Source organism: Lithobates pipiens, unplaced genomic scaffold, assembly GCF_037356315.1.
Source record: "Lithobates pipiens isolate NorthernLeopardFrog02 unplaced genomic scaffold, aLitPip1_a1.2 Scaffold_10, whole genome shotgun sequence".
Classification (NCBI taxonomy): Eukaryota; Metazoa; Chordata; class Amphibia; order Anura; family Ranidae; genus Lithobates; species Lithobates pipiens.
In genome coordinates, this window is record NW_027507686.1 from 163,626,221 (window position 1) to 163,640,505 (window position 14,285).

Genomic DNA, 14,285 nt, shown 5'->3' on the forward strand with positions numbered 1-14,285 from the left:
CCTTCCCATTCTTTATTCTCCTGTGCCATAAACTCACATTAGTGCAGTGGAACTTTAGTCAGAAAATGATGTCCTGCTAGATCACTTCAGGCTGGCCCCCATTTGCAGGTATAGCTATGTAAAACATTTAAGTTTATAATACAGTTGCTCTCACTTTAAGCACCATGCCGCAAATGTAGCGGCCGATCAGTTGACAGCCTAAAGATTTACTGCTGCTCAGGGACTGTGGGCTTCCGCAAAATGGCAGCCTCCAGCAAGAAGAAATAGGAACAATTGACAGCACACACCAATTTTGGTAGCCTAATTATTGTTGTGGAATTTATGTTCCTTTCTAAAAGAACATTCTTTTTTATCAAGTTGTTATGGGCAAAGTTTTGCTTTCATTTAGATTTGACTGACTTTGCACTGCACTAGGCAAAAAAAAAAAAAAGAAGTTGTAGTTGTGTGCTACAGTGCTGTTCTAAATAAATAGCACTGCAACCCACCATATAAAGTGCTAAGCAATACCATGAACTGCTGTAAAGCAAAGCCATAAAACAGTAAAAAAAACATGGCAGGGGTTAAAACCCATTACCACTATATTAAAGCATTTTGGTCAATAATAAACAAAACATAAGCGTGGAATGTATCCCAACACTATACTGATAAAAGCCTTATATATGTAAATACAATTTACATTTATTTTGGTAGGAAATACAGTTATTATCTAGGTACTATGTACATACGGATGCTAAATTCGGTCTGGGCATTTAGGTTTTTTGTTTTTTGTTTTTTTTTGGGCATTTAGGTTTTAAATTCTCTTTGAGAGTGATCCTGTACAAATAAAAAAAAACCTGTACAAATAAAAAAAACCCTCAAGAAAAACCTCCAAACCATTACACAGTACAAATATTTTTATTTAATATTTTTTCAATATATATGAAAACTGTATTTCATCTGTCATAGGATACATACATACATATTAAACAGCTTTATTTAATTGAAAATAAACATTCCCACCCTTAATTTGTGTACATTTTAAACTTCCATGTTATATACACGTATAAAAAGAAAATTTATAATACAAAATATTATAAACTGCTATATACACACATATTTATATATATAATATTTTTTTTTTTTTACATAAAAATGTAATTCCATTTATACAGTTGCAATGTCTCAAACATAACAAGGTTGGTTGCTAGTTGAGGTCATTCTTTTATGTCCAGGACGTGTCTCGAGAAGGCAGAACTGCAAGAGATAAAAACCTGGGATTAATAGCAATACTCACATTTATCAATGTATGAAACATTTAGGTCATGCATCAAACTATGGCGCGATTCTAGTATCTGTGATAAATACGTTTCGAAATCCCCCCCCCCCCTCCCCAATTACTTATTTTCAGCAAATAAACATTTTGAGTATAAGAAGAAATGTGTATCTAGAGTTTTTTTTTTTAATTTATTTATATTCCATGGTATTTCTGCCCCCCCCCCCCCCCAAGTTTCTCATACAAGGACACTTATGCCCCGTACACACGATCAGACTATCCAGCGGACTTGGTCCAGCAGACTCTGTGTGGGATCCGGCAGACTTTTTTTTCCCCAAAAGTCCGGCGGACTTAGAAGTTTTGACTCAAAATTGTCCGGCAGACAATCCGCCCGTCTGTGTGCTAGCCACCGGACTTTTGAAATGAATGGACTTGCCCACACACGGAGAAAAGTCCGTTCATTTTGAATGTGGCTCCAGGTAGACGGGACTAGCGAAAGAAGTCAATGTCGCCGCCTCCATCGGCGAGATTGACACATCGCTATCTCGCCTCCATCGGCGAGATTGACACGTCGCTATCCCGTCACCTGTTATGGACTTAAAGGGGAAGCCCTACGCCGAAAAAACGGCGTGGGGGTTCCCCCAAAGTCCATATCAGACCCTTATCCGAGCACGCAGCCCGGCCGGTCAGGAAAGGGGGAGGGGGCGAGCGAGCGCCCCCCTCCTGAGCCGTACCAGGCCACGTGCCCTCAACATGGGGGGGTGCTTTGGGAAAGGGGGGGCCCTGCGGCCCCCTCACCCCAAAGCACCTTGTCCCCATGTTGATGAGGACAAGGGCCTCTTCCCGACAACCCTGGCCGTTGGTTGTTGGGGTCTGTGGGCGAGGGGCTTATCGGAATCCGGGAGCCCCCTTTGTCCCCCTCTTCGGTTCTTCTGCCAGGCCTCCGCTATCTTCTGCTAGCTCTTTTACTAGCATTGGCCTGGTCTTCTGTCGCCGCAGCCGCGATGCTTTCTCTTCTTCTCCCTTGCAATGTTGACACAATGCTCTCTCTGGCCGCAATGGCAGGGATGCATTGTGCGGCGACTTGTATAGGGACAAGGGGCGGGGTCACATGGGGACCTCGCCCCCTTATAATGTCACAGTCCCGGAGGATGCTGGAACTGTGACATCATAAGGGGGCGTGGTCACCATGCAACATCACCCGGTGACCCCGCCCTTTGCCCCTATATAAGTTGCCACACAACGCGTCCCTGCCATTGCGGCCAGAGAGAGTGTTGTGTCAACATCACAAGGGAGAAGAGGAGAAGGCATCGGTGGCGGCGACAGAAGACCGGGCCAACGCTAGTAAAAGAACTAGCAGAAGATAGCAGAGGCCCGGCAGAAGAACCGAAGAGGGGGACAAGACCCCGGGAAGACCCCCCAAGACGGAAGAAGAGAAGACCACCAGAGCTGTCAAATAAATTAAATTTAAAAACTTGTGTTTTTTTTTTATTTACACTTTTTTTCCCCAGGTGAATGGGTAGGGGTACATAGTACCCCATACTCATTCACATATTCATATAGGGTGGGGGGCCGGTATCTGGGGGCCCCCTCATTAAAGGGGGCTCCCGGATTCTGATAAGGCCCCCCGCCCACAGACTCCGACAACCAACGGCCAGGGTTGTTGGAAAGAGGCCCTTGTCCTCATCAACATGGGGAAAAGGTGCTTTGGAGTGGGGGGGGGGGGGGGCGGCGCTCGCTCGTCCTCACCCCCTTTCCTGACCGGCCAGGCTGTGTGCTCTGATAAGGGTCTGATATGGACTTTGGGGGGACCCCCACGCCGTTTTTTCGGTGTAGGGCTTCCCCTTTAAGTCCATACCAGGTGACGGGCTAGCGATTTGTCAGTCTCGCCAATGGAGGCGACGACATTGACTTCCTTCGCTAGTCCAGTCTACCTGGAGCCGCGTTCACCTAGTCCGTCGGAAAAGTCCGGTCGTGTGTGGGCAGGTCCGCTTGTTCGGAAAGTCCGGCGGACCTCTGCTGCAAAGTCCGGCAGTTTGTCCACCGGACTAAGTCCACCGGATAGTCCGATCATGTGTACGCGGCATTAGGGGCACTCTCCAAACTGCAGCCCTTTTCTTGTCTTTATCTGGCCCTCAGGGCTCTGTTCCTACCACTCATACCAGCCCCTATTCCTTCCACCTGTGAAGCACCATTTCTTTCGCTCCTACTACTGATCACCATGTCTGAGACATTGTTTACTCTCATTGACACTGGGTCATTTTCTACTCTCACTGGCCACAATCCAGCCCCTCCTGAAGACTGTGGGACAGTAAACTGGCCCTTTGTTTATAAAGTTTGGAGACCCTTGATCTAATCAATTGTTCAATCCAACTATCTATATGTGTGACAGGGTAGTACAGCTACCAAAATTTTTTGAGATTGCGTGTACACTAAGACCCCCTCCACACCTGACCTCTTTGTAGCTTGAAGCTACAAAAACCATCAACATTAAGAGCCGGTTCACACAGGGGCAACACGACCCTGGCTGCGACTTTGCGAGGCGACCTGGACATGACCCGAGCTCGCACCACAGCGCAACTTGGGGCGACTTACAAGGCGACTTTCCAGTGGCCAAACAACAATCAGCTCTGTGGGAGGGAGGGGGGCGGGAGGGGTTTGCCTGAGAATTTTTTTTCTCTTCCTGTATTGTTGCTTCAGTTAAGACACGATCCGACTTTGGAGGCGACTTACATTGAAATCAATGGGTACCAGTCGCCTAGAAGTCGGATTGAAGTAGTACAGGAACCTTTTCTGAAGCTGGAATGACTTCAGTAGTGTGCATTATAACGGCTCTCATTAACTTACGTTGATGTTATCATGTCGCGCGACTAGGGGTGACCCTAAGTCAGATACAAAGTTGCTCCTGTGTGAATGGGCTCTTAAGATCCTACTGATTTAAATAGTGCTTGTTCACACCTGAGCACTCAGGCAGCTGACAATTACCACCTGTCACTTTTCACATAGTGCACCAACAATCCTGTACTCTGTACATAGTGCACCTCTCAATGCCAGTGTAGTTTGGCCACACCCGCAATTTGCACTGAGAGGTTATGATGTGCAGTAACCTCTAGCAACTAATCGGTGAGCAATAATGATCTTCAGTAACCTCTAGAAAAGTACAGGGGAACCTTTTAATTACTTGAAGTCCACACTATAGCCGAATGACGGCTACAGCGCAGACCTGAATTTCCAAGAGGCCGTCATAGGACATCCTTCCCTGCAGGGTGCGCGTGGCGCGTGCTATGATCACCGAGTCACCAAGACTTGGGTGATCACCGATCCGAGGAAGGGGCCAAACCCAGCGCCTTACCACACGATCAGCCAATGACAGTTGATCATGTGTGTAAACAAAAAAGCAGATCACTGGCTTATGCTCAAGGGACATCGGACCCAAAGAGGAAGGAGTTACATCTGCCTCCTCCTCTGTGCCACCTGCCAGTACCCACCAGTGCCACCCATCAATGTCCACCAGTGTTGCCAATCAGTGCCACCTAGCAGTGCTGCCTTTCAGTGTAACCTACCAGTGCCCATCACTGCCACCCATCAGTGCCCATCACTGCCAGCTATAACTGCCAGCTATCAGTGCCACCTCTCAGTGCCCACCAATGCCACCTATCAATGCCACCCATCAGTGCCACCTCTCAGTGCCACCTATATGTGCCCACCAGTACCACCCTATCAGTGCCCCGAGTTGCATTGATGTAAACGGGCACCATTGAAAACAATGATTTCCATTGTCATGCGATTCTGTCCGACTCAAATCGCATCTGACATCACACTAGTACGAACAGAGCCTTAAAAAAGGAACTTCAAAACCACTCAGGAAAAGGTAAACTTTTCAACTAAGAATGATAATCTGACACAAAGGATAATGGGATAAATGTGTACCTCAGTTTTCTAAATCTGACAGTTTTACAACCACTCCTGCCTCTGACTCTTTGTCTTGCTTAAAGCGGAGGTCCACCCACCGCTGCAAAAATATAAAGCCAGCAGATACACATACTTCAGCTGCTGGCTTTTAATAATGGGAAACGTACCTGTCCTGGAGTCCAGCGATGTCGGCACCGCAGCTGATGTTTCCATCAGCTATCAGGTGCTGTTGCCTCCATTGCGATTAAGGGAGCCCAGCAGTGTAGCCTTACGGCTTCACGCTGGGAACCCTACTGCACATGTGCGAGGCTACGCTCCTCTCTCCTACTGGGCCAACGACAGGGGGAGGAGGAGGGAGCCCCCGGAAGTTTGAACAGGATACCTGTCAAAGACCGCTATCCTGTCCCCCCTTCCCCCGAAAGGTGCCAAATGTGGCTGCGAAGAGGGGGAGGAGGCAAATAAGTGGAAGTTGCACTTTTGGGTGAAACTCGGCTTTAACATTCTGCTAAAACTTTCTGTATTAGTACTGCTTAAAGAAGGCGGTACACCTCAAAAGCTTGACCCAAAATGGTATTCTAAAAATGACCTGCTTGCAGCACTTTATAGCGCCAAAGCTCCTTTACAGCTCTGTGGCAAACTTTGGTAATTGTGAAAGATAAAAGTGTGATCCAAATGATATATGTTAGGTACACATCTATTTGTCTGGGGCACCCAGATACATCTTGCACAGTATCAAGCAGCTGCGCTACCAAGTGTAAACAACATTGGTAAAATAAAATAAAAAAAGAGAAGCAGCCCTTTAGGAATTTAAGCCACAGGGTATTGTGAAATGCTGCAACAGCTCATGACGAGAAATTAAAATGAGATAGGACTCTAAGTTTACATCCGACATACTGGTCTTATCTTGGTAAATTTGAGGAAGACCCAAATCTAGTAATTTCATTTTAGCAGAGGGAAGTAAGAGGCAGCGAGTGGGTGAGACCACATGTACCTCTCTGTGGCCCAATATGATAAGCGCGATCCCTTCCAGTGACCTCCCTCCATTACTGATCAGTCTGGAATATCTTTGGGTCAGAGAATCCCTATTGAAGGCAAAAAAAAAAAAACTGAAGTTTTTACGATGATTGTCACATTAAGGTTAGGGTGGTATACACCGATCAGCCATAACATTATGACCACTGACAGGTAAAGGGAAGATCTTGTTACAATGACATCTGAAAATTGGTGGGATATATTAGGCAGCAAGTGAACACATTATCCATGAAGTTGATGTGGTGAAAGGAGAAAAAAAAAATGGGCATCGCAGTTTGTTGTGTATGGGGCTGTGAAGTCCATGGTGACCCATGTCCACAGCCAAAAGCTTCAACAATGGTCACATGAACATCAGAACTGGACTATGGAGCAATGGAAGAAGGTGACCTGGTCTGATGAATCACGTTTTTTTTTACATCATGTGGATGGCCAGGTGCGTCACTTACCTAGGGAAGAGAAGGCACCAGGATGCAGTATAAGGCAAGTTGGCAGTGTGATGACTTGGGCAATGTTCTGGTGGGAAACCTTGGGTCCTGCCATTCATGTGGATGTTACTTTGGTGTCTATGCCTCAATGGGTCAGGGCTGTTTTAGTAAAAGGGGGCCGTACTTAATATTAGGTGGGTGGTCAGTGTAGATAGCACTCAATCACCATCTGCCCTAGATGTGATTAAAGATCTCTGGTCTTTTATTTATTTTTTAAGTATATTTTAAAATTATTAGAAGTTGTTGAAGCCTAGCAAAAAATTAAAATAAAAAACAACCCACAGCATCCTGCAATTTGTAGGAGATGGCTTTATTTAAATCCAGGGACATTTCTAGGAATTCATAATTTCCTAGACAATACTTGAGGTTGTACCTAGAACACATGGACTGTTGCCAAATATGTCTTCACTGAAGAGCAGATTATTTGGAGCACAGTAGCCATGATCCTTATGAATTATGTATCTATGCTCCTCCACCGAGCCATACTGATGGTTCAGCTTACACAAAGCACAGTGAAGAAAGCTTGCCTTGTGTTATGGTAAGTGGATCATTTTCTGAGGCTAAAGAAGTCAATTGTGACACATACATCCAAATTTTTAAGATGGAAAACAGGGGCACCTGTAAAAACAATTACCAGAACTGCAGCATGTCAATAAATGATCAGTAAGAGTAAAGACCTCTCAAAAATTGCATTTTAGTTATAAATGGAGCCTAGTGGGCTAATTCATTCCCTGTTTTTTTTACGTCTTGGATTGTATCCAAAAATGAAATCTACAGTAACTGCCATAATTCTTAACTCTATTCTTGTGGACCTAGCAGTTGTTGGTGTTCTGCCACCTTTCCATGTTCCTCCTGCTCTTGTTGCATTTTATACAAGATTAAAGTGGTTGTAATCCTCCCCCACAACTTTGTCCCATGTAAATCAGCATAAAAAAACCCCTAATGGACACTGCTTGTAGATATCTCCTTACTTGCTTAGTATTGTTGTAATCCTTTTTTTTTATTTAGAATGAAGTCACTGAGCATGCCCAGATCTCCCCTGATTTACGGCACACTCGCTATGTGCTTGTCTATCTGTTATCAGAACTTCTTACGACACAACACTGATATCCCAGGAGGCTTCATATTCACTCAGAGCTTCCTCCTACACCCCTTGCGACCTCACATACAGTGTAAACGTGGCCATTACTGCAGTCTTATCAGCTGAAGCTGATAAGACTGACAAAGGCACCCAGTAGACATCAGCACAAGTAAATACTATAAAATAAAACAAGTCAGCTATGAACAGGGAAGCAGGGTTGCCATAGAAACCTTGGATTGAGAAGGAGGCTTGGTTAACAGTACAGGACGTGCTCAATGTAAGGGCGGAAAAACACTCCACTGTGGACTCAGAAAACAATACTTAAGATGACGCTGCCTAACCCCTGGAAACAAGTTTAGTAAAGTTTCTTTAAACAGTAAGTAATATGTGATTTGGGCTGGATTACAGTGGCTTTAGTTTGATAATTACTTATTATAATGGACTAAATGAAAAGAAGCATCAGTGTGGGAGAGTTTACTTCCTCTTTAATATTCTAACAAGGAGAGTGGGCCCCTAATAGCCACAGCAGCCAAGCAGCCCTAGGAAGTCAAAAGAATCTGTCACTTTGACCATTCAGAAAAAATGACAGGTTGTCATCATAAGACACTTCCTACCTTCTGATACTCACATTTACTGTGCTTTTGCGCTGCTGTACTTGGCTTTAAAAATGCTGAGAAGTACCCAGGAAGCATGTGATCGCTTCCCCTTTCTCCCACAATGCAGTGCTTAGACCATTGTTTCTCAACTCCAGTCCTCAAGGTGCCCCCTAACAGGTCATGTTTTCAGACTATTTTATACAGGTGTTTTAATCATTTTTTTTTTTTACTGCCTTTGTAATTACTACAACCGTTTCATCTGAGGGAAATCCTGAAAAACATGACCTGTTGGGGCCAGGACCGTCTTTGATATTGATTGGACCCTGGGCAAAGATTTTATTGGGGGTAGACTCAAAATGAGTTTACTGCAGCAGATCAGGCAATGATTGTGATTGGCTGCCAGAGATTACAACACATCATTACAGCTCACAAATTAGTTGCTAGAGGTTACTGAAGATCATTACTGCTCACTAATTGTATTCTAGAGGTTACTGAAGATCATTATTGCTCACCGATTAGTTGCTAGAGGTTACTGCACATCATAACCTCTCAGTGCAAATTGCGGGTGTGGCCAAACTACACTGGCATTGAGAGGTGCACTATGTACAGAGTACAGGATTGTTGGTGCACTATGTGAAAAGTGCAGGACTGAGGTGGGTGCAGGGTAACGTGTGTGCAGAGTGAGGAGGGCGCAGAGTGAGGAGGGCGCAGAGTGAGGAGGGCGCAGGGCTCTCCTCCCACCCAGACTCCAGTACAGAGCTCCACTCCCCCTAAGTACAAGGCTGTCCTCCCACAAAGCCTCCCATTCCAGTACTGAGGAAAACTCTGTCCCAAATGCTACTCACAGCACATTGTCCTCCAATGTCCGTGGACTCAGAGCATGCCAGTCCCAGAAGCAGCTTCCCCTGTGCAGAATCCCCGCCCCCTTCCTCATTTGCTCTCATAGATCGTGTGTGTACCCGAGGGATGAGAGCGGCTGCCTGGAAGAGGAGCGCTGTCGCTTGGAAATACACAAGCCCTGCTTGTGTATTTCCAAGTGACAGTAGTGAGCAGCCAGCATGCGACCAGCACCAAAGGTGGCCGAACTCTGGTGAACAACACAAGGCTCCAGGGGCGGGCAGCGCAGGGCCCCCAACAATGACAGGGCCCTGGGCAGATGCCCCTTTTGCCCCGAGGTAAAGAAGGCCCTGGTTGGGGTGCCTTGAGGACTGGAGAAACACTGCCTTAGACCCAAGTGGCTAAATGCCAGGCCCAAACACTGTCCAGCATGGAGTCTACACAGAGATTAGGTGTAGGACTCCCCAAGAGAACAGAATAGTAGGGGAGCACAGTAAAGGGTGATTATCCATAAGTGAGTGACTTATGTGGCCAATGTAGAGACACTGATTAACAGAGTTGCAATTTTACATTTTGAGCAGGGGTCAATTTTACCAGATGTCCAAAACAAATCATTTTCCTTCACTTCCACACATTCGCAATAAAACAATGATTTGCTTGTGTTGAATTCATGCAAGGCACAGGTAAATCAAATAAAGAATACAGTACATCTGCAACAGACTCATGATGAAGAGCATGCATCCATGCCACTGATCAAATTAAGTGTCATTTAAAGACAACCCCATATTATACTGTGCACTAGTCTGGCATTCTTCACGTTTCTGTAGTGTGAATGGGACTAGGATTGAAGCCAACTCACCCATTCTGACATATTTGAAATATAGTATGAAACTGTTATGCAGGCCATACATGGTCGAATTTTGAACAAATTCTCTTTTCAAAATCAGAAAGTTTTTTTTTTTTTTGTGATCCGATGATGCCACCATTGATATTCAAAATTCGGCCGACCAAGTCTTCAATTTCACCTCATGTTGCTACAGAAAAAATTTTTTGTGGCCCGGGAATCTTCTTTTCTCTCTATAAAGTTTATTTTCTTATTATATTTCTCGCACAATTTTCTCATCATTGATTAGAAAATAGTTTGTTTTTCAAAAAATTTCAAACATGTCCGATTCCTCAAATTTCATTTCTGCACGAAAATCGGCTGTTACTGCAGCCCACTAATGGTGCAAAATTTGTATGAAAATTTTTAGATACGATTTTCGAAATTCAAACCGTGTATGGCCGGCATTATAGATGGAAATACAAATGCAGACAGCGGAGTTCTTTCTAAAAATACACTGGCTTTGATACTCTTAGTTCCTGACAATCATGGAGATTAGAAAGTCAGAAGTCCTGTCCTACATACTTGCTCAAGGTCAATTATTTAGAAAGTAAAGTCATTAGATCAACATGACAGCCAGGCAAATGGTACATTTAGAAGGGCAGATCAGCAACTACATTGACAACCTACATATCCTATAAGTAGAAGTTTCCTTTAAGGTGGATTTAAAATAAAAAAAAAAAAAATAATTATGTCAACAGGTAGGATTTTTTTTTTCGTTTTCTTTTTTCTTTTTTCTTTTTTTACCCGATTATGTTCTTCTGTCAGAACTGCTTCTCCCTGCCTATCTGCATTAATGTACACTGAGCTGTGCATGCGCAGCTCAGCACAGATTTATGGCACCATTCTGTGGTGGTTGTGCAGTGATGATGCAACGTCTGTGTGCATGCGTGGACATGGAATCATCGCAGCCTGGCCAATCAAACAGCCAAAGAGTCTGAACCCAGAGAGAGGACCAGGAGAGGGTGAAAGTGCCTGTGACAGCTGACAGTGTCAGAATTGTATCGCTGGAGGGGATTGCTTGGAACGGCAAGTCTGGCAATAATGTGCTAATATGAGGTGCATAAAGGTCCGGGGGCCATTTTTTACTTCCACATTTAATTCTGCTTCAGGAAGGGAATCTGTATATAAATATATATAGTTTCCACATGCTTGAAATACATTTCATGTCAAGGGTGAAATAGTAAAATAAATTGATTGTAATCTCTAAATTAGCAGGGACCTCTCATTCCTCCTGTATTGAATTGGATTGTAACTGACTCAGCTTCACGGTGGCTTCCCCTGCGTCTCCCCCTTCTCCTTGGCAGCCAATGGGATCTCTTTTCCTCTTGGACAATCAGGTCTCAGGACCTGCTTCCTGATCGGCAGGGAGGAGAATCAGGACAATAATAGTGAATATTAATTCGCTATTTTCACACAACTGGGTGGGCTCAGGGCACCCCGGGCCCAAACTTTTTGGAAGCCAATTAGAACCTCTGGCTCTAATCACGTTTCTAAAAAAAATAACCCCATTGGAATCCATGTGTCTTGCACCCTGCATGTAGATTAGGGTCTGGGCGCATGGATTGCGGGGGGGGGGCTGTGCCACTTCTGTTGGCGCTATGTAAATCCTGTAGAATAATAATAAAATTGCAGGTATGGCCTATACAATATATGACAAGGATTTGATGGACAACAATGTCCCAAGGATGGCGCACACATTGGAAAGTACATGTGCCAGCAGTCATGAAGGACATACTGTACAAAGAGTTGTGTCTACACTCCCCTCCGTATGATAAAATTGGGGCATTTCAGAAGCACAGTAAACACTTCAAGAGCCTACGCTAGCATAAGGCAACAGAATAGATCATCTGTATACATAGTCCTCTTTATCATACAAGATCAAATATGTGAACAAGGTAGGGTTCTTTTTTTAAGCCTCTATACAATACAGAGGATCCAGGTTCCTCATTTTTATGTTCTCACAAGAAGTAATGCAGTTTAATCTGCATGCTGGACCCCCTCTATGCAGGCCCAGCAATACGCATTTGTTTCATCATGAGTCTGTAGACAAGAAAGCGATCTGATTATACATGCATAAAGCACCCACCACCAGGAGAGCAAGAAGCAGAGTGCGCAGAGCGAGGAGTCACACATACACACCCTCAGGGTTCCGACCAGAGAGCAGCGAGTTCTGTAAATTCCGAGGATGACCCATCAGATGATTGGCGGGGAGTCGTGGTAAAGATTCAGTGGGCCCTGTCAAAAAAGAATAATTCATAATCCGAATATCACATTGGTGTATACAGTGTTATTAGAACTGGGGAAAAAATAAATAAAAACAGGCAGCTTCTAGATATCTGCATTTTGTTTCTGATCTGAACTAGCAGAATTAATCAGCACATTTTGTTGTGCATTTTTGTCTATAGTAATGCACAGTAGGTATCCTATTAAATCAACAGTTTAGTTGAACAAAATTTCATTTTTATATTAGGGAAACAATTTTTACCTTGGAAAGGTAAAAAAGTATACATATAGCCAAAACATTTATTTATTTACGTACACAGTATGGAGGAGTTTGAACCCCCCTCAGGTTTTTATTGTTGTCTATGTCCCTGCAAGGTACTATAGATTCGTCCTCGCTTTGTCCTGGTGACCACTGGGACAAACCGTTATAGGTAATCATAAATTGGACAATTACTCACAAAAACAAAAGATGGGGGCACATCTTCTAAAAGGGACACCTTTTCCTGTGACATCTAAGCCCTTGTACAAACGGTCGGACATTCCGACAGAAAATGTCCGATCGGACCGTGTTGTCGGATAATCTGACTGTGTGTGGGCTCCATCGGACTTTTTCCGTCCAAATGTCTGACCAACAAAGTTTGAGAGCTGGATATAAAATTTTCCGACAACATGATCTGATCGGACTTTGTCCAATCGTTTGTAGAGAATTCCAATCAAAGTGCCACGCATGCTCAGATCAAATTCCTAGACCAAAGCTATTGGCTACTAGCCTGAACGTCGTCCAGTCATAACTAAATAACTTCATCACGTTACGAAAGATCGGATTTTCTGACAACTTTGTCCGACCGTGTGTATGCAACACCAGTTTCCGACAAAATCCGTTGGAAAAAATCCGACGGATTTTGTTTCGGAATGTCCAACCGTGTGTACAAGGGCTAAGATGTGGATTTCCTCACATTGCCGATAGTGTCTCCATAGTAGGAAATTACAGGAAATCTTCCCAACTGAATACAGAGAGAAAAACATAAATTGAAAGGAACTTAAACCCCTTTCTGACTCTATCCAAAGTTTCAAAGAGAGTTTAACTATTAACACACTTTAAACCCAACTAATGAGAATTGACCAGATTTTACTGCAGTCTGTATTTCTGGTAAGAAGATTTTTCCACAGTTCTTGTCCTGAGGGCCAGGCAGTAAAACCTCACAGATGGCATTAAAAACCTGGCGGGCTCTAATCCTTCCCCACTTTACCACAAAAGAGATTCCCTTATGCCGCGTACACACAACCGGTCTTTTCGACAGCAAAGGTCTGCCGGAACAAATCCGTCGGACAATTCGATCGTGTGTGGGCTCCATCGGACCTTTGCTGTCCAAAAATCTAACGGACTTTAGAAATAGAACGTTTCAACTTTTTCCACCGGAACTCTGCCGGACCCAGTTTCTATAGAGAAATCAGCTTGTCTGTATGCTAGTCCGACGGATGAAAACCGACGCTAGGGCAGCTATTGGCTACTGACTATGAACTTCCTTATTCTAATCCGGTTGTACGTCATCACATTTGAATCCGTTGGACTTTGGTGCGATTGTGTGTGGCCAAGTCCATTAATTCAGAAATTCCGCCGGAACTCCGCCAAAAGCCCATCGGGAAGACCGTCAGACTTAGTCTGTTGGAAAGTCCAGTTGTGTGTACAAGGCATTACTTTCATTTTTACCATTGCAGAGAAGTGGATTCTCCAACTCTATCTAAAACAAAAATACAGGTTGGACTTTATGTCTTTTTTCAACCTCACCTACTAGGCAACTGCAGAGTGCATCATGGGAAATTTAGTTCCAAAACATCTAGGGTGCCAAGGTTTGCCATCACTGTTCTTTAGAGTTCAATGGTAATGCACATAAAATGCAAAGAACCGCACTGATGTGAACCAGCCCTTACACAAATGAGACCCTGACGGAATAGAGCACTCTACACACCATAACTAAAT

General features: G+C 44.2%; 1 protein-coding gene across 4 annotated transcripts in view; it reads right to left on the minus strand.

Moving 5' to 3' along the window:
• Positions 1-875: 875 nt before the first annotated feature.
• The window catches only part of RASSF7 (Ras association domain family member 7), a 109,105-nt gene continuing 95,695 nt past the window's right edge, over positions 876-14,285 (minus strand). For 3 of the 4 annotated variants that reach the window (XM_077458976.1, XM_077458967.1, XM_077458985.1), the window contains exons 5-6: positions 12,221-12,316; positions 876-1,233 (exon numbers count right to left, since the gene is read on the minus strand). In XM_077458976.1, coding sequence (XP_077315102.1) covers positions 1,202-1,233; positions 12,221-12,316 — 128 coding nt within the window. In that variant the 3' untranslated portion in view covers positions 876-1,201. Of the gene's footprint in view, positions 1,234-12,167; positions 12,317-14,285 lie in introns of all 4 variants that reach the window. The other variant, XM_077458994.1, reaches the window with a different exon arrangement.